Raw genomic sequence first — 20030 nt, 5'->3', positions numbered from 1 at the left:
TGCCTCCCACCCCCAACCCCCTCAGATGCTCCAGAAGGATACTCTGGTCAATAGTATTGAAAGCTGCCAAGAGATCCAAAAGGACCAACAGAGTCACACTCCCTCTGACCATTCCCCATTGGAGATCATCCATCAGGCCAACCAAGGCAGTCTCCACCCCATAGCCTGCCCGAAAGCCAGTTTGAAATAGGTCTAGATAATCAGTTTCCTCCAAGACCTCCTGGAGCTGGGAGGCCACCACCTTCTCAATCACCTTGCCCAACCATGGTAGGTTGGAGACAGGCCTGTAATTATTTAACTCCAAGGGATCCAAGGCAGGCTTCTTCGGAAGCGGTCTAATGATTGCCTCCTTAAGACAAGGAGGCATCCTGCCTTCCCTCTGAGAAGCATTTATAATCTCTACCAGGCCCTCTACAACAGCCTCCCTGCCAGATAGTATAAGCCATGTCTGGGAAGGGTCAAGAGGGCAGGTGGTAGGCTACACCATTCCAAGCAACTTGTCCACTTCCTCAGGATTCACGAACTGAAACTGATCCAGGGTCACCACATAAGAGGAGCTGCTGGACACCTCAGCATCCGACTCTCTAACAATTGTGGAGTTTGAATCCAAGTCGGCCCGAATACGAGAGATTTTGTCCACACAAAAACTCATTAAAAATGTCACAGCGAGTAATTGTTGGTTCTAAGTACTGATTCATGGGGGAAGGGGTGCACATTAGGCCCTTCACGACCCTGAACAACTCCGCCGGATGTGAATATGTAACTTATCCGTACGATCAGGCTATTTACTAGAGGACTGGAAAGTAGCCAATGTAATGCCGATTTTAAAAAAGAGATCTGGGGGGATCTGGGAAATTATAGGCTGGTTAGCTTAACGTCTGTTGCAGGAAAATTGATGGAAAGCATCCTCAAGGATAAAATTGTAAAGCACATAGAAGAACAGGCCCTGCTGAAGGAGAAGCAGCATGGCTTCTGCAGAGATAAACCTTGCTTCACCAACCTTTTGGAATCCGTTGAAAATGTCAACAGGTATGTGGATAAAGGTGATCCGGTTGACATAGTATACTATGGACTTCCAAAAAGCTTTCAAGAAAGATCCTCATCAAAGACTTCTGAGAAAACTTAGTAGTTGTGGGATAAGGGGACAAGTACATGTGTGGATTGCTAACTGGTTGAAGGACAGGAAACAGAGGGCTGGAATAAATGGACAGTTCTCTAAATGGAAGTAAGTAAGAAGTGGAGTCCCCCAGGAATCTGTACTGGGACCAGTGCTCTTTAAGTTACCCCAATCTAGAAGTTGGGATAAGCAGCGTGGTGTCCAAATTTGCACATGATACCAAATAGTGAAATCCATGAGAGATTGTGAGGAGCTCCAAAAGGATCTCATCAAACTGGGTGAGTTGGCAACAAAATGGCAAATTTGGTCCAATGATAGGAAGTGTAAAGTGATGCACACTGAGACGAAAAACCCCAACTTTAAGTATACGCTGATGGGATCACAGCTGAGGGTGACTGACCAGGAGAGGGATCTTGGGGTTGTGGTAGACAGTTCGTTGAAATTGTCGTTTCAGTGTGCGGCAGCTATGAAAAAGGCCAATTCCATGCTTGGAATCATTAGGAAGGAATAAGACTGCTAATATTATAATGCCCTTATACAAAACTATGGTGTGACCACATTTGGAGTACTGCATACAATTCTGGTCACCACAAAGGACATTGTAGAACTGGAAAAGGTGTAGAAGAGGGCAACCCAGATGATCAGGGGCCTGGAGCACCTTCCTTACGAGGCGAGGCTACAACACCTGGGGCTTGTTAGTTTAGAAAAAATACGACTGCGGGGAGACATGATTGAGGTCTGTAAAATCATGCACAGCATGGAGAAGGTTGCTAGAGAAACATTTTTCTCCCTCTCACCTAACAGTAGAACCAGGGCTCATCCCATGAAACTGATTGCTAAGAAATTTAGGACCAACAAGAGGAAGTACTTTTTCACATAGGGCATAATAAGCCAATGGAATTCTCTGCCACCAGATGTGGGGACAGCCAACAACCTGGATGGCTTTAAGCAGGGTTTAGATAAATTCATGGAGAAGAGGTCTATCATTGGCTACTAGTCTGAGGGCTACAGGCCATCTCCAGCAAGATGCCTTTCAACACCAGTTTCAGGGGAATAGCAGCAGCAGGAGAGAGAGCCTGCCCTCACCTCTTGCCTGTGGGCTTCCCAGAAGCATCTGGCAGGCCACTGTGCGAAACAGGATGCTGGACTAGAGCGGCTTCCTTGGGCCTGACCCAGCAGGGCTGTTCTGAGGCTCTTCTCTGCTTGTGCTGCTCTGGAAGCCCACAGATGTGTTGATGGAGCCAGATGGAGGAAGAGGCAGCTGCAGGGAGGGGTTTTTCCAGAGGTGCAACACACACACACACACACACACACACACACAGAGCACAGGGCCTCTAAAAAAAGAAGTTGTGTGACTTTATTCAACCTTTATAACGATAGCTGAGTTTGGCCATTGCACAGCTTCAGCAGGAGGGCTGAGCCACGGGAGCCGAGCCCTGGGGGGCCCCAGCCGGCCTCCTCCTCCCCCTCCTCTTCCTCCTCCTCCTCTGCCTGCCTCTGCCAACAGGGCCCCTCCCCTCCCCGCCTCCTCCTCCTCCTCCTCCTCCTCGTCCCTTAGAAGTGGCAACGTTGTCTGCACGGGGTGCAAGTCCCGGGATCGGCCCCTCCCTGCAGGCCCAGGCGGGCCTTGAGGCAGCTCCGTGCCTGGCTACAGGAGGCAGCAGCAGGCCGGGCGGCTGTCAAGCAAGGGAGGGGCAGGGAGCAGGTGGCGGGTGAGGGGGCGGCTGCTGCCGCCGCTGCTGGTGGTGCTGGGGGGGGCGGCTCAGGGTTCTCGGGGGGGGGGTGACAGACACAGATAAATAACAGAAAGGGCTCGGCTTCCCCTCCCCCTCCCCGGGCCAAGCCAGATGTCTGGCTTCCAGCTGGGGGGGGGGGCGGCGGCTGGACAGACTGGGCAGCACCACTCACCCCACTGGCCCCCTCGCCGCTGGGGGCACAGATGCTGCCTTGGGTGCTCCCCCCTTCTCGGCCGGCAGTGCTGGGGCAGGGGTGTGTGTCTGGGCCCTGTTGCGGGCAGGGAGGGGCGGGGGGGGGTCCGGGAGGGGCAAGGGGCCTGGCGCTCCCCCTCACACCCAGCCCCTTAGCTCTCCCCTCCCGCCTCCCCCCCCTCCCCCCCATAGAGCAGGGCAGCACTGAAGACGGTCAGGGGCTCGTCCGGGGAACGCGCCAGCCGGCCAGAGACCAGGTCCACGCAGAGGGTCTCCTCGGCCTCCATGGGGACGATGAGAGTGAAGACGGCCAGGGCGCCGGCGCTGGGCTGACTCTCCGCCACCGGCTTGTTCTCCAGGCCCTCCGGCTGGTAGCCGGCGGAGTCGCTGCGGGCGATGGCCTGGTTCGAGCGAGACAGGACCGCCTCGATCTTCTCGCCCCTGTGCCCAGTCAGGATGGCGCTGACCAGGTAGCGGCCAGAAATGGGCGCCCTGAAGATCCCTGCAGGGAGGAGAGCGGGCGGGCTGGCGGAAGGAGAGACCAGGGCAGCCTGTCCGGCGGGGCCTGCAGGCCGGCCCCACACTCCAGCCAGCTGCCTGTGCCCCCAGACTCCTGCCCGGCACAGGGCTCAGGGCAGCTGCGCCCCCCAGCTGCAGCCTTGGTTGCCAAGCGGGGGGGGGGCAGTTCCAGATGCCCCACGCCAGAGACCCTGTGTGCAATGGGGGGCTCTCGCCCCCACATCCTGGGGCACCACTCAGCTCAGGCTTGAGGGGACCCCTCCTGGGGCCACCCTGGTTCCCTCCGCCGCCCTCCACTGCCTTTGCCTTCACAGAGAAGCTGCAGGAGGGGGCTTCCGGGGGGGGCAGTCGTGGCTCCTCCTCAGGCACCGGAGGGGGCAAAGGGGGCTCCTCTCCCTCCCGCCCCGCGGCCTGCAGGCTGGCCCTCCGCCAGGCAGAGGTGACTGCACAGCTCTGCCGGACAAAGGGCCCGCCTGCCGGGGGGGGGGCAGGAGCAACTCAAGCTGCCCCCCCGGCACCCCCGCAGCCCACCAGGACCAGCCCCCACCGCCTCCCTGCCCTGCCCCACAGCTCGGGGGGTGGGGGTGGGGGTGGGGTGAGCGCCCTGCTGTGGTCCGCATCGGCCGGGGCTTCCCAGCAGCTCAGCTGCGTCCGAGATGGGGGGCCACCCCACCGGGCAGCCCAGCCAGGCTCCAGGGGGCTCGCTGACCTGTCTCAGGGTCATAGAAGTGGCCGTCGTTCACCAGCACTCGGTCGAAGGGGATGGTGCCTGCCTCCACGTGCCGGGATGTCAGGGCCGCTGTGAAGGACACCTTGGGCCCCTTTCCGGCCGGGCCTGGGAGACCTGCCAGAGGGAGAAGCGGCAGTCAGGGGGAGCCTCCAGTGGGGGGGGGCCTCCCTCCCCCTCCCCCTGCCCCTGCCCCCCTCAGGCCTGGGCTCCCTGCTCCGCCCACCCCATCCTGCCCCACTTGCTGCTTCTCCGCAGAACCCACCACTTCTGTTGGCCCAAAGAGGCCCAGCGGCCACTTATGGGGGGGCCTCCAAGATCCAGGCCTGAAGGGAGGAAAGGGGGCTTCTTAGGACAAGCCAGCAGCTGCCGGGGGCGGGGGGGGTCTGTTCCGACAGAGTTGCCCCCATTTCTCCAGGCGCTTTCGAAAAAGAGCCGCTTCAGCCTAAGCCGGCAGAGGAGGGCTTCTGGCAGGAGGCCGCCCCCCCCAACACCGCCTCCGCCAGTGGGAGCCCATGTCCATAGGAGAAGGGGAGACGCCACTCCTTGGGCTGCCTGAAGGGCCCCCTGCGAGGCTCTGCTGAGTCACGGTGCCCGAGGACATTCGGAGCAGGCCCCCCCCCCGGCGGCACCCCCATGGCCCACAAGCAGCAGGCGCTTCTAGCAGCAGCACCCAAAGGGGTCTCTGCTGAGGTCCCAGGCTGGCCTCAGGGGCATCTGAGACTTCAATGGAAGCAACTTAATCGAGTGCCTCAGTTGATTTGAAACGCAGCTGCTGTGAGGGGGGGGGGCTGTGAGTGTGCTGATCATGTTGAGGAAATGACACCAGTCCACCTCCCATAAAAGCCTCCTGCCTACACTGGCATCCAGACGGTGCGGCTCTCTGCTTCACCTGAAATATTCCAGGAAAATGCCAGCGACAAGGCAAGAGGCCAGACCGCCCCCCCGCCCCCACCCCTAGGCTGACCCCGATTCCCTCCCGCTCCAGCTTCCCCAGCCGTAAGGGTCAGTCAGTCGTGGGGGGCTGTGCCGGGGGGTTACCTTGTTCTCCAGGGAACCCTGCAAGAGAAAAAAGGGGGGGTGATTAGCACACCACGGGGTGAAGGGCTCATCCTGCTCCCAGAGATGTTTGTCTCCTGATCCTCCAGGGGAGGGGCTGGAATTGCCGGTGGGTGGGGGGCATCCAGGAGGAGGGGCTCCTCCTAGCAGCACCCAGTCTTCACGCACCTGCTGTAAGCTATATGGGGGGGGGACTGGAAGTGGCTGCCCACCCCTCAAGGGAAGGGCAGAAGGCCTCCCTCCATGTGTCCATCCGACTACCTTCTCGCCATACTACTGAGCTGTTGGACGGGGAGGGGCAATTCACCGGGGTGGCACATTTAAAAAAACAAAACAAAACCAGGTTGCTTTTCCCAACCCCTCTCCCCCTGGCCCCCCAAAGAGCGTCTTTAATTTGTGCTCAGGTGGTTTTCAAGCCACCTAATGGTGCCGCAGGGAAATGCTTGACTAACAAGCAGAAGGCTGCCAGTTCAAATCCCCGCGGCTACTCTCTCGGGCAGCAGCGATGGAGGAGGGGCCACATGGTCTGAAAACGGTGCAGACTGGAAAGGGACACACAATCAAGATCTCCCCTCTCCTTTAAAACAATGTCTAATGTGTATTTTTGAATGCAAGCACTTTTGGGAACGTGTTTGAATATTTCTGGACGCCTGGGGACAGGCTGCCCTCCTGCCTGACACATCATTGCACATGTTCAACCCCCACTTCTCCAAAGGGATGGACGGGTCGTGCAAAGCCACACGCTGCTCTGCTGGGGACGCTGCCACCCCTTCCAAAAAGAAGGGCGCAAGGGGGCAAGGCAGGAGGGTCCTGGCTGCTGGGCGGCTCCCCACACCATGCTGTGCCCTGGATGAGCGGCGGGGGGGCAGACGAGGGCTGTGCTGGGACAAACCGCCTCGTCTGGATATCCCGGGGCGGGGGGCGGGGATGCCGCTCAGGAAAGATGCCGCCCAGACTGGACACGCTCCCTGCGAGGGGCAAGACCGGCCCGCCAGGCAGAGAGGGTTGCACACCCCACCTCTGAAAGGGGGGGGGGCGAGAAGATGCAGCCGCCGCGGTCTCACCAGGGCAGAGAAACCCAGGCTAGTGTCCCCCCCCTTTCCCCCCCTTCCGCCTGTCCCTGTCCCTTCATTTCCCAGGGTCCCTCCCTCAGGTCTGGGGGTCTGCCAGGTCCTCTGCTTGGCCTGGCTGCATCTGGCTATCCTCTGCAGGCGGGCAAGCACATGGAGCTGCTGCCCGCGGAGTCTGGGCCAAATGATACATGCGAAACATGCTGTAGCGGCCTGTCCGAATGAGTCCCGGGCCTGCCAAAAGAGGCAGCCGAGGACTTTGCTCCTCTCTCTCTTCCTGCCCCTCCCAAGAGCTGCACTGCCTGTAGGCTGGCCAATCACGCAGGGCCAGCAGCCACACCTCTCTGCCTGACAAATGGCCAGCCTGTGGGCCGTGCAGATCTTGGGCTGGGTGGCTGGGAGAGAGAGGAGCAAACCCTGCTGCCTTCTTGGGCGCACACACCACCACCCCGGCTCCTTAGGACAAGTGACTGCTGTATCTGTGACCACAGACCTGTCTTTGATAGATGGGAAGTAGTCCTTCTAGATGAAGAAAGCAGCTGCAGAGGGCCCCAATCCAGCCTGGGATTCCCCCTCCACCATTTTTGTGCTGCCTCCCCCCCTCCCCCCTCCCCGCCACGCACACACACATTGCTCTGTCTCTCTATTTGGCCCCGTGATCCCAAGCACCTTCTCGGCTGTGACTCTGGCCGGCTCCTCACCTGGGGGCCCCACAGGGCCAGTTTTTCCATCTTTGCCAGGGAGCCCAAATGGGCCTGGGGGCCCCATCCTCCCCATGGGGCCTTCTGGTCCTGGGAGTCCTGGAGGCCCTGGAAATCAGCAGGAAAGTGAGACCTTCCATCAGGGACAGGGGAAAGGAGGGGGAGGCCAGAACCCCACCCCACCCCCGCTCCCTGAGACCAGCGAGTCCCCAGTCGGGGCTGGCCCACACCGTCCCCCCCCCCCGGCTGCCAGGGTACCTGTCAAGTCCTGCAGCGTCAGGCCGTGCAGCTGCCCCTGCAGGGTCTGGAGGGAGCCATTGAGGGTGCTGAGGCGGCGGTGGATGGTGGCCAGCTGGCTGCCGTGGATCTTGTCCAGCAGGGCCCCGTGGGTGCGCAGGGTCCCGTTCACCTCGTGAAGGCAGCTCCACAGGGCCGAGACGTGCCTGTCCAGCCCCTCCTTGATCTTGCGCAGGCTCCCGGCCACGCTGTCCAGCCGCTTGCAAGTGCCCTCCAGCGTGGCCAGCCGCTCGGCCAGGCCCCCCGAGGCCCGTCGGCAGTCTGAGGCCTCCAGGCGCAGGGCGCTGCCGAACTGGTGGATCTCGCGGCCCAGCAGCTGGAAGCGCTCCTCGCTCTCGCTCGCGTGCTCCGCCCCCTCCTGCTGCACGCGGTTGATCTCCGTGATGAGGCGGTCCTTGGTGGTGCCCAGTTCGTGGAGGTCCGTCTGGTGCTTCTCCACGGTGGCCTGCAGCCCGGCCAGCGTCTCGTTGAGGGAGCTGAAGCCCAGGATCACCTCGGAGAGCTCGCCCTGCAGGGACTTGAGGTGGACGCTGGAGCTGCCCCCGATCACGCTGAAGCCGTCCAGAGCCTTGGAGGGGTCCACCGGGGGCTCCTTGCCCAGCTCCGGCCTCTGCCCGGCCGGCTGGCAGGCTGCCTGGCAGGTCAGCACCTGCTCCCTGAGCTGCCCCAGCTCCCCCCACAGCTCGGAGCAGGCCTGGCCACAGACGTGCCCGTCCCGGCCCCTCACCTCCTTCTCCAGCTGCTCCAGGCGCCGGCTGGTGTGGTTGGCCTGCACAGCCAGCTCCGGAGGGCCGGCACTCCCGGAGAGCAGCAGCAGCAGGCGGCCCTCCAGCTCCCCCAGGTCTCCCGCCAGCTTGCCCAGGGCCTCTCCGTGGGTGCCCACCAGCCCCTGCAGGCTCCGCAGCTGGCCCGGGACGTCCAGCTGGTGGGGGGAGGAGCCCAGCTGCCGGAGCTGCGCCTCCATGTCCAGCAGCCGCTGCTCCAGGTCGCTCAGGATGGTGCTGATCTGGGAGTCCTGGTTGCCGGGCGGGGTGCAGATCTGGGTGCAGGTGTGCACGGCCCCGCGCATCCGCTCCAGGGCCCCCTGCTGCTGCAGGCTGCTGTCCTTCAGGCCCCCCACGTCCCGGGACAGGTTGGCCAGGGCCCGGCTGGCGTGGCTCTGGAAGTCGTTCAGGCGGGAGAAGAAGGAGTCCAGCTGCCCCTCGGCCCGGCGGAGCCGCTCATCGGCCCCCTCCAGCATGAGCTGCAGGTCCCCAAAGTGCTCCTCCAGGCCGCGCCGGGTGGTGTTGACGCGGCTCTCCATCTCCGCCATGCGCCCTTCCACGCTCCAGGGGGGAGGCGGCGTGGGCATCCGCCGCCCCCCTGCCTGCTCCTCCAGCACCGCCACCGAGCCCGAGACGACCTCCAGGCGGCGCTCCAGCCCGCTCAGCCGGCCCTCCAGCTGCGGGCAGCAGTCCTTGGGCAGCCGCCCGGCCAGGCCGCTCACGTGCTGCCGGATGCTGTCCACGGCCTCCCGGTTGCGCTGCTCCACGGAAGCCAGCAGCTTCTCCAGGGCCCGCATCCGCTCGTGGTCCTCGGCCTGCTGCCGCCGCAGCCCCTCCACGCCGGCCAGGCAGGACGAGCAGGACTGCTGCAAGCGCCGCTCCACCTCCTGCAGGACCTCCCCACGGACGTCGGGGCCCCCGCCCCGGGGGCCCCCCTGGCCGTTCTCGTGGCTGGAGATGCGGTTGTCGAGGCGCTGCAGGTGGCGCTGGATCTCGCTGAGGGTCTCTTTCATCTCCGGGTGGGCAGCTGCATCCGCCGGCGGCTTCCCGTTGAGGGAGGCCTCCACGGCCCGGCGCACGTCTTCCGCCAGCTTGCTGTTGCTGGCCTGCAGGGTGGACTGGAGCTCCTGCAGCTGCTTGCTGAGGCTCTGCACCTTCTCCTCCAGCTGCTGCACCTTCTCCGTGTCCCTCTGCCCTGCGAGAGGGGAGGAGAGGGGGACGGGAAGAGGCATCCGGCTGGCAACCTCGCTCCGGCTGCCTGTCCACTCGCTCCTCGCGGTGTGGCCTCAACCCCTTGGCCTTTCGCCCCCCCCCCCGAGCTGCGGGCTGGCTCGGTTCTAGGCACTGGCGGCTGGTCCTCAGGTGCCTGCCGGGAGCCCCAGGAGGTGTGGCTGCTTCTGCTTTCTGGCAGCAGCCCAGAGAAGTGGCTCCTCTCTCTCTCCCGCCCTTGCCGTGCTGCCTGCAGGCTGGCCATTCATCAGGTAGAGCTGCATGGCTTCCTGCTCTACCTGACAAGTGGGCAGCTTACAGGCAGCATGGCTCCTGGGCAGGGCGGGAGAGAGCGAGCTGCCTCCTTCGTAAACCCCCCCCCGCTCATTAGGCCAAGCTGCTATTGTCAGAAGCAGAGGGGAGGACAATGGCAGGGGAGCCCCCTTTTGTCACTGCGAAAGAGACAAGAGCCCCCCTCCATCACAACCACTGGCAGAAGGAGGCCAGCAGTGGCCCTGTGTCCAGCTGCCATGGCAGCCCCCCTCCCCCCACCCCTGCATCTGATGTCAGACGTGGGTGGTTAGCCACGTCTGATGTCTGACCCGGGGGCGTGGTCTAGCTCCTGAATGGGGCCACGCAGCCCCATTTGGGAGCTAGATCAGGGCCGGCCAGAAGCGGCTCTCCCTGCATTTTAATGCAGGAAGAGTCGCTCCTGGCTGCACTGTGAACTCAGCGCTGGTCATTAAACTCCCACGCGGGGAGTTAACTCCCCATTAAACTCCTCTGCAGCCCCGTCCGGGAGCTAATCCACGCCCCCCCGCCGGTGTCTGATGTCAGATGCGAGGGGTGTGTCAGGACCCTGAGGTGCGGCCCCTGAGGGGTGGTGGCCCAGGTTCTTTGAACCCGGTCGCCCAACGCTGGCTACGCCCCTGATCGCAGCCCCCTTCCTCCTTGGCATCTGCTTGCCTTGCCCAGGCTTGTTAGAGGCAGGAGGTAGGCAAGCTGGCCCAGCAGGGGAGAAGGCCACACCTGGGAGGGGTGAGGGGCTGAGAGTGGCCGGGAGGTGTGTGGCCAAAGGACAAAGGGGCTGGGGACGGTGGAGGTGGAGATCCAAGAAGGTGGCGCCTCAGAGACTGTCGCCCCATGGACCCCGGGCAGCTGTCCATCTCCAAGGAGGCAGGGCCTTCCTTACCCTTCTCTGCCCCACGGCCCCTCTTCCTGCCTCAGCCCACGCCCTGCAGGGGATCCCAGGGGCCACAACAGGCACACCAGTGTCTGTCAAGTGGGCACCCTTTCTAGACTCCGTTCACCAGCCCTCCCCTTGTGGCAGGAGAGGGAAGGCAAGAGGGTGGGGCTGAAGCAGAAGGGGTGGGGCTCTGCGTGCTGCAGAGCGGCTGGGGAGGGGCCATATGCACGTCTCCCTGCACACGCTTTCTGGGGTACCTTCTCCACCAAGGCCATTCAGGGTGTTGCTGAAGCCAGACAGGTTGGGTCGGCCAGGCTGCGGCCGCGGCCGGCTGGTGGTGAGCGGCACGCCCCCTTCGGCACAGTCGTCCCCTGCATAGCCCGGGCAGCAGCGCCACTCCAAGTCCGACACCGTCTTGTAGGCGACTTTGTAGCGGGGACGCAGGAAGCTCCGATACCTGCTGGGGGGGGGAGGAGGAGGAGGAGGAGGAGCTGCTGGACGGCCAGGGAGGGGCAGAGCCCTTGGAGAGGAATTTGGCCGGCAGGAGGTGGGCGGCATTCCTCACAGGCTCGGATGGGCTCCAGGCAGACATCTGGAGTTCACCCACAGCTGAGCCAGCAGCATGAAGCGATTCAGCAGCCCTCTGAGCCTCCCTCTTGGGGGGGCTGCTCTCTCCCCGCAGCACCCCCAGCCCTGGGTTTCCGGTGCAGGATCCCCACTCAGCCCTGGAGAGCAGAGGAGGGGTTGGGTGGACCCTCTGGAGGGCGTCGGGAAGCCAGTGTTGGGGTGGGGGCCTAGTCCTCCCTCCCACAACCCCAACCTGCAGCCAGGCCAACCAGGTCAGGATGGAAGCCCCCTGAGCCCCGCATAAGCACCTGCCAGGGCCCTCTGCTCGCCATCTCGGGCCCTGCTGCTCATGGCCCCGCCACTCACAGAGATCCAGCTGGTGGCGGGGACTAGAGACAGGGCAAGTCACCTGCAGAGAAGGGGAGCATTTGCAGGCCGCAGGCGGGGGGGGGGCGCATCGTAGGGGCCAGGCTGGAGCAACCTTAAAAGGTGAAGTCAGGGCCACAGTGTGGAGGTACTGGGGAGGGGGATTCCACCCTCTCTGCTGCCCAAACTCTGCCCAACCCCTCAAATGCCATGGCAGGAAATGGCACTTCCAAGGCTACACAGTCGCTTTGGGGACCCCACGTCTGGGCAGTTTTTGGTAATTCCATGACACGGAATACCACCCAGCCAGGCCCCGGCAAGCTCAGAAGGAAGGGGCTGCCTGGAGCTCGGGAAAGGCGGGTCCTGCATCGCCTCTCGTGTGACTTCAGCTTCGCGCGCTGCGTGCCCCCTGCAGTCCCAGCGACCCCCACCAGGAGGCAGGCAGCCCCTTCCCAGGCTCCGGCAGTGCCCCGGCCAGGGGACTTCCCCCTCATGGGCTGGGCGCGTGCCAGGCAGGAGCCACAGGCATCCAGCCTCCCCTCCTGCCCAGGGAGGAGGCTGTGCCCCTGTGCCCTGGCCAGCCGGCCAGCCAGCGGCATGCCCCCTCCCAGCCCCTGCCTGGCTGGCGCTCACCCTCCACTGCTCCCTGGGGCCCCCCGGGCTCTGGATCCGGGCCCTCCGCTCTGCTTGCACTGCAGTTCTCAGGGTGCCCCCCCTCCCCGTTGCCCCACTGCTGCTGCTGCCAGCCCCCAGCCCCACACTCACGTGACGCGGGGGCACTGGAGCTGCCCCCAGACACACAGCTGGTAATCCGGCTTCACGTAGGTGTCCACGCCGTCCTCCACCACGCAGCTCACGCTGCGCGACACCACGTAGGCACACCAGTTCCTGCGGGGGGGGGGGCGGGGAGAGCGTGTGACCAGGAGGTGGCTGGCTGCCCTCAGCATAGCCCCCTGCCCGGGCCTTGCACTCAGAGGCGAGCTGAGCCCACTCCCCATATCCCAGGCTGGGGGGGTGGGGGTGGAAGGGAGCCTGTAGGTTCACTCAGTCCCAAGGCTCAGCCCTCTGAGAGTTTCTCTGAGCATGTGGAGAGTGCACTCTGCTGACACACCTCCCATACCTGCCAGCTGTCCATAGTGGGGGGGGGCAGCAAAGGAAGCCCAGCCGCCTCTGCTGCCCAGAACGCCAGTTGCTCCTCTCTCTCTCTCTCTCTCTCTCCCTGCAGGCTGGCCATTCCTCAGGTTAACCACATATCTCGGCCTGACAAATGGCCAGCCGTGCAGCTCTTGAGCAGGGTGGGATGGGACAGAGAGAGGAGCAAATGGAGGACCCCTTCCAGGGGGCAGGCGGGGGCTCCCTTCTTCAGAAAGGTAGCTGGTCCGGCAGCTCAGGCCAGGCCTGGGCACCGGTGGCAGGCAGCCCCTCTCAGCAAAAGAGGCTCCGGTTGTCATTGGCAGCCCCTCTGCCAGGAGGAAGGATGTGTCCCTTGGGCTGCTGCGGCTGCTGCTGAGTCTGGGCTCTGAGAGCATCCTGCAGGTCTCCCCCACCCGCCTTCCTTCCTGCCTTCCCTTCCCTTCCCAGATTATTGTCTGATTTTCTCAGCCCCAAAGCCCGGCTTTGCATCTCAATGGCCACTTGGAGGACCCATTCATCCCCTGCTCTGGAGCTGGGGGGCTGGGTCTTGCACAGAGGGGACCAGGCGGATTCCTGAGGGTGGGAGGGGGCCCAGGAGGAGCCCCCCGTTCCTATCTCCTAGTGCCTTCTGGGGGGCCTCCGTGGGTCTTGTCCCCAAAGCATCCTGCTGGGCAGGGAGGCGTGGCAGGTTCTCCCACGGTCTCCAGAAGCCAGCAGAACCTGTTTGCCAAGAGGTGGGGCAAAGGAGGGGGGCAGATGCCTGGGTTGGCAGCGGGAAGAGCCTCTCTGCACCCCCCTCCCCACAAGGCACTGCTTGGTCTCTGGGCGGCCGCTTTGGGCTCTCTTGCTCCCTCCCCTGAGAACACGAGAAGAGCCCCGCGGGATCAGGCCCAGGGCCCCTCCCATTTCCCACAGAGGCCCACCGACAGGCAAGACGGGCAGGCATTGCCCTCTCTCCTCCTCCTGCTGCTGCTGCCCCCCCCAAGCTGGGATCCGGAGGCTTCGCCTCGCCTCGCCTCGGAGGGCATCTCGTCTCTCTTCCTCCTCACCCCCTCAATGCGACTCACGGGCTGAACGAGGAAGGGAGCTGAGCGAACGAGAGCAGCGGAGAAGCTGCGAGTCTGGGTAGTAGGCAACACTGCCGGAGCAGCGAGGTGGAGCCCTCCCCATGGCCTCAGCGGGGCTGCACAGAGGAGGGGAGCGCCCACCCGCCTGCCTGGGAAGCCCCCTCCTCTCCCTCCCCGCCCCAGAGGCCACAGCTGGCTGCTGGCAGCCCCGGGGCTGAGGCGTCAGGGCCACCTCCCTCCCTGCCCGGCAGGGCCCTTGGCTGGGGGGTGTGTGTGTGAGTGACCTGGTCTGAGAGGCTGGGCCGGGAGCAGCTCGGCTCAAAGGTCGGCCGGTCCTCCTGTGGGGTCAATCATTGCTGGGTCCAGCCGCCAGGGAAATGCCCCTTCCAGGGCGGCAGCAGCAGCTCTCGCTCAGGGCAGGCCGGGTTGCCTGAGGAGCAGCAGCACCCCGTAGCCTCCTGAGCATGCCCAAAGTGCCTTCGGCCTGCACCACCCGACAAGCCAAGCAGCTCTCCTCCTACACTGAGCTGCAACTCAAGGGGGGGGGCACTTCGGGGGTGGGGGGTGGGGGGGCTTCTGCCCAGCCTGTGCCTCTGATTGGGGGCTGGGAGGCAGAGCCCTGCTCCGTGGGGCATTTCCATGGGGGCAGGCTGGAAGCCGCTGCTCCCAAGACGCTTCTGGTCTCCTTTCTGCCCAGCTGCTCCTGCCCAGCTTTCCGTGTGGGGGCCGATTCTTTGCCTTGGGGAGGGGGTGGGGGCTGCCGGATGGTTTCGGGGGGGGGGGCGCTCAGATCTCAGCAGCCACCGAGAAATCGGACCCTGCAGCCCAGGGGAGTCCCTCCCTGAGGAGGCGCCTGCCAGAGCGTTGCTGTGCGGAAACTCCCAGAGTGGGGCGGGGGGGGGAGAGCAAGAGTGGCCACGTGGGCAGCCTGGCCTGCTTGGGGCTGGGGGGCTCCTCTCCGGCCCCCCTTCTCACGGCACCCGGAGCCCCCTGCCCACCCAAGCGATGCTGCTCTGGTCAACCCCCTCCCCCCCCCCCCCATGGTGCAGCTCAGAGATGGGCTTGCATGGCACCCCCACCCCACCCCAGCCCGCCTCCCCTTCCCCAGGCCGGGTGGCCCTACAAACCCTTTGCTTCCACCTCCCCCACCTCCCTCCGATGGGCTCAGCAGTGGGTCAGCAGCCTCCACTCGGAGCACCAAACAGCACCCCCCCCCCGCTCCGGCTCAGAGAATCTACATCCTGCCCCCCATCTGTTGCTAGCCCCATAATGCACCAAGTGCCACAGCCCCACCCACCTCTGCATGATGCGGACCCCACCAGCGCTCCCCCAGCCCCGCCTTGGTTCCCGAGGAGGCCCTGCAGCCCCTTCCCCTGACAAAGAGGCGCACAGAGCCCCGGAGGAAGAGGGCGCCCCTGTCCTGCCACCCCAGAGCCCCCAAGGGTGGTGCTGGGCACAGGCTCAGGGGCAGCCCAGGCAGGGGCCCCTTCCAGCACAAGGGGGACCTGTTGCCATGACCCAGCATGGGGGCAGGGCCGGGCCAGGGCCCCGATCCCACATCCCAGGCTGGTCTCCTCTGCGCTGGCCGCCTCCCTCCTCCGCCTCTCTAGGTCCCGCTTCGGTGCCCAGCAGAGAGCCATGGCCGGCCCTACCCGCTGCCCGTCCCCCCCCAGCCTTGGGCTCCTGCACCCTCTTCCCCGCCTCCCCAGCTTCTGGGCTTCCTGGCCTGACCCCTCACTTATGGGGCTCCCTGACATGGAAACCCCCCCCCACGCCCTGCCCCTTTGGTGGCCCCCCCTCCTGGCACTGCTGCTGGCTGGCTTACCTGTGGCGGCTGGCCACCCGGGCGCCACCGTGGGGAGCCTGCGCGGTGCTGAGCTGGGCGAAGGGCAGGCCGGCCGCCGTGTACAGGCTGAACCTGGGCGGGTAGTTCATGCTGCCGGCCGGCCTGGCCAAGAGGCCCCACCAGACGCAGAGCCAGAGCGTGGCCCCAGGGCCGGCCATCCCAGGTGCTGCTTGCTCTGCCGCCCCGGAGGCCCCGGTCAGTCCCGCATGGCGGGGGCCAGAGGTGCTGGGAAGCCGGGCCCCGTCGTCACTGGCCGCCCTCCTCCTCCTCCTCCTCCTCCTCCTCGGGCCGAGAGGGCTCTGCTGCGCGGCTGCCTCACGCCCCGCACACTGACAGCCGCCTGCCTGGCTCGTCCCCCCCGACTTCCTGCCTGGCAGCCCTGGGCCCCCACCCCCGCCGGCTCCCCCCGCCGGCTCCCCCCATCCTGGGCTTCCCCTGCTCCCTGTCCTGCCACTGGCTGGCCCCGGCCCCGAGCAGAGCAGCCCGTCCCTCGCCTGCGCCTGCCTGCCTGCCTCCGTCTCTCGCCGGCCACTCCAGCTCCGGCCTGGCTGCCCCCTCCCCCAGCCGCACATCTGCTTCTCGTTACAGCTGGGACGGGAACTGTGGCGGGCGGGCGGGCGGGGAGCACAGAGGGATGGGCGGGCGAGGGGGCCGCCCACGGGAGGCTGCTGCTACCGAGCAAGGGCCCCGAGGCCAGGGGGCAGCCGGCCACACGGGGCAGGGGGCCATGGGCAAGCCCTGCCCCCGCCTCCAGGGGCAGCAGCGTCCCTGCAGCAGGCCTGGAGACCCAGCCGCTCCCAGGCTCGGCTCTGGGCAGGCCTGGTGGCCCTGGCGGGCTGCAGCTCCCCCCTCCCTGCTGCTGGCCACAGGCAGGCAGCCCTCCCGGTCACCGGCCACCGGCCAGGAGGCTTCCAGCAAGCGGCCAGACAGGCTGCTCGGCTCCCCGGGGGGGAGACACAGCTGAGACTGGAGGGGCCGGGGCCTGAGCGGCTGCTGGGCTGGGCTGGGCTGCTCCCTGTTCCCACGGCGGGGGCGGTGGGGGGCCATCTCTCTTCCCCAGCCAGCCTCAGCGGCTTCCTGGCCCGGCTATGGGCTCAGGCCTGCCAGGCCGCTCGCCCTCCCTAAGGAACCCAGAAGAGCCGCCCGGACAGACGGGCCTCCGTGCAGCAGACAAGCTGCTGGCCAGGAGGCCGTGCGGTGCTGGGGGGGGGGGACGACCCACAGGGGCCCTTGGGGGGAGGGAGGGGCTGAGGCAGGGCGGAGGGGATGCCTCACCCCGGATGCCGGCCTGGGTCCTCCCCTCCGCCTCACACACCATCATTCGAGGCTGTCCTTAGTAGTCGGGCCTTTTCCCGGCATTGCCCCCTCGCCTGGTGCGCCCTCCCTGCTGGGCTGGCTGGGCTCCCCCCGTGCCAGCTGCCCGGCTCCCCTGCCGTCCTCTCCCTGTCCAGAGAGCCCCACCTCCTCTCCCTCCGCTTGTGGGCTCAGACTGCCCTGAGGGCCACAGGGCCTCTTCCCAGTGCGCCCCACCCGCCCCACCCCACCCCACCCCTGCACCTCAACTCCCACCCTGAAGCACCCCTCTTGCTCAGAGCCCGGCCCCCTCCCCACAGACACCCCACCCCCCTCTCAGGGTCCCCAGTCCGGCCCAGTTCGTAGGGCCAGGCAAGCAGGGCCACTTCCCTGGGCCCCGCTCTCCCAATCCCCATTGAAAGTCCCTGGAAGCCTCCCCCCCCACTGCCCCCACCCTGGCGGAGTGTCCTCAGGCCCCACGCCCTGACAGCCCCCGCCACACACCCACAGAGGCCATGGGTTGCCAAGGGGCTGAAGCCCATGGCCCTCTGGCCTGGAAGCCCTCCCTCCCCGATCCCAAATGTGTCTGCTTGGCCAGGGGGAAGGGCCCTCGGCACATGCTCAGAGGAAGGCTTATCTGCTGCCACTTCACACGTACCAGGGCTGGAAGTTGCTTCTGGGCTCACGTTCAGTCCTGAAAAGGGGGTCTCCCGGGGGCCCCCTCCCTCGGCACAGCCTGGCACGCTGCCTTCATCCTGACACCTTCGAAGCAGAAATGGAGAAAAGCAGACCCGCTTGGGTCTGCACTTTGCTTGGGACGGGCTGCCAGCATGGCCCGGGGGGGGGCGAGGCCCTTCCGCCCTCCTCCGTCCTCTTTCAGCGGCTGCTTTCGGTGACCAGGCAGCTTCTGCACTGGGCTGCTCCACACCCTGCAGCCCCCCCCAAATGCCCCCCCCCCGACTGGGAGGGCGCCCTCCCACCTGCCCTGCCCTGCCAAGTACCAGCATGTTTGAGTCGGCAGCTGGAGCCCCTGGGCTGGGGGGACTGACGGGGGGGGGCTGGGGGGCATTTCACTTGGAAACCAGAGCGGGGGGGGGGGCTTGATGTGGGTGTGGACAGGGGCTGCCAGCTGAGCAGGCTCATGGCGTAGGAGCGCCAGCCCGGGCAGCCCTTGTGGGGCTGAGCCGGAGGATGTGCCTCCATCCGGCAGAGCAGCGGCAGCAGGGCTCACTGAGCTGCCTGCAGGCTGGCCATGCGTCAGGTAGAGCTTCATCATGCAACGGGGGGGGGGCAGGAGGGCGAGAAAGGCCCCTGGGTGGGCCTGTGGCCCCCAGCCAAACCTCCTTGGAGACAGGAGGAGGCTTGCGGGTGAGGGGCCTCGGCTCTGCTGGAGGGGAGGGAGGGAGCTTGCCGTTTGCGCCCGGGAAGGCTCCCGGCCTCCCTGAAGCCCCTGCCCCGCGTGGAGCTCCCAGCAGAAACCCCGGCAGTGCTGGCCGAAGGGGACTGCTGCCTGTTGGGTGGGGAGACCAGCCTGTTGTGTGCCACGCTGCTGGGAGGGCGGGGGGGGGCCCTTGGAAGGCATGCCTAGGCTCCCTCCCCCTCCCCGGCACTTCCGGCCGCAGCCCCCTGGTATGAACTGGTCCCGCAGCCTCTCCGACAGACTGAGGCAGGGTGGGGGGGTCCCCAGCCCCCCGGGGGCCCCCCTTGTCTGCTCATCCCCGTCCTGTGCCCCCAACGCCTGGCGCTCGCTGGCCTGTCTCTGCAAAAGCCATCAGTCAGTGCAGGCAGAGCAAGCAAAGGCCAGATACAGAGTGGGGGGGGAGCAGCGCCCCCCCTTCCTGGGGGTGGGGAGCAGAATAAAAGGCTGGCCAGAGACATCACCCTGGCTCTGCGCCACCCGCCGGCTGGGAACGGCTGACTGAGGGTGCCAGCCTCTCTTTCATCACGCAAGGCCAGAGATCCGACCAGAAGAGGTTTCTCTACTTGGGGGGGGGGGCGGGCGGGGGGGCGCTAAGCTGTGATTGATTTCCAGAAGAGGAGGTTGGGGTGGGCTCTGCCTCCTTGGAGGCCCCACTGCCCAGCCTAAGGGAGCCTGTTTCTCTCCACCACAGCAAGCCAGGCAGAAATTCAAGGGGTGTCGCCGGTTTCCCAATCAAGGCATCTCCTTGCTGAGGAAACAGCACCCTTTGAACGTCTGCCTGTCATGTAGCTACTAAGGAGACTTGCAGTGCTCTGCAAGGTAGTATGATTCCTGCCAGCGCCCCCTTCCCCAGAAGGAGGAGCCCGCAAGCAGCAGCAGAACCCCCCAGCCAAGAGGCAAGGAGGGCAGAGCCCAGGCTGGTTGCCCGCGGCCACTGCTTCCGGGCGGCTCTCCTGCTGGGCCTGCAGCCAGGAGAGCGAGGAGGCCGGGGTCCTGGGTCCTGCTCCGCAGCGCCCCCCTTGCGGCCTCCCTGCCCTCCTCCGGCTCTGTGTCTCTCCGGGGCCTCTCTGGTCTCTGGTCCGTCCTGCTCCCTTCGGGGCCGGGGGAGGGGACCCTGTGCCCCACACCTCCTCAACGGGGACACATCCCGAGGCCTCCTGCCCCCTGGCCTCAGGTGTGTGAGCGGGGAGGGGAGGGAGGGAATGTGCTCTTTACATGCTCAGAGGTTCAGCACTGTGAGCTGCAGCAGCCCGCGCCAGTGTGGACCCAGGGCTCAAGGGAGCAGGCCGGCCAGACACAGTGGTGGAGGAGAGGGGCTGGCCGGCCCCAGCATGCAAGAAGCCCGCCCACGGCTGCAGCCAGGAGAGGAGCTCTGTGGAGCCCTAAGGCCTGTGCAGGACCCCCATGCCTCACACACACACACACACACACCCCTGCTGCACGATGCCTCCCTCCGCCCACAGGATGTGCCCCCCCTCTCCCTCACTAGCCCTCCCGGCCACACATTCATCCTGTGTTGCTGGTGGGGGTGGAGTTCAGGGTCTTCTGGGTGGGAAAGGCAGGCTGTGGGAAGGGACATGCAGGTCTGGGGAGGGCAGAGCAGCCGCCCCCTTGCTTTGCACAAGCAACCACCGCCCCGGATCACCCCCCCCCCCATGGAGAAGGCAGCTCACAAGCCCAGCATGTTGTGGGACAATTTCTCCCCTCACCCCACCACACAACCCACCTACAAAACCGGAGGGCCCAGCACTCTCTCTGTG

The 20030-nt window shown here is 65.3% G+C and overlaps 1 protein-coding gene across 1 annotated transcript; it reads right to left on the bottom strand.

The window, feature by feature from the left end:
- Nucleotides 1-2452: 2452 nt before the first annotated feature.
- Nucleotides 2453-15910, bottom strand: EMILIN1 (elastin microfibril interfacer 1). Its single transcript, XM_053250754.1, has 8 exons — nucleotides 15537-15910; nucleotides 12276-12398; nucleotides 10835-11034; nucleotides 7380-9377; nucleotides 7122-7229; nucleotides 5333-5350; nucleotides 4274-4408; nucleotides 2453-3547 (listed from the first exon to the last, which is right to left on the bottom strand). Exons 1-8 carry the CDS (start codon nucleotides 15713-15715, stop codon nucleotides 3198-3200), a joined length of 3111 nt encoding a protein of 1036 aa, XP_053106729.1. The 5' UTR covers nucleotides 15716-15910; the 3' UTR covers nucleotides 2453-3197.
- Between the last annotated feature and the right edge of the window lie 4120 nt (nucleotides 15911-20030).

The sequence above is a fragment of the Hemicordylus capensis genome, chromosome 1, assembly GCF_027244095.1.
Source record: "Hemicordylus capensis ecotype Gifberg chromosome 1, rHemCap1.1.pri, whole genome shotgun sequence".
Classification (NCBI taxonomy): Eukaryota; Metazoa; Chordata; class Lepidosauria; order Squamata; family Cordylidae; genus Hemicordylus; species Hemicordylus capensis.
Note: the sequence above shows the minus strand (reverse complement) of the source record. Positions and strands in the feature narration are given on the sequence as shown.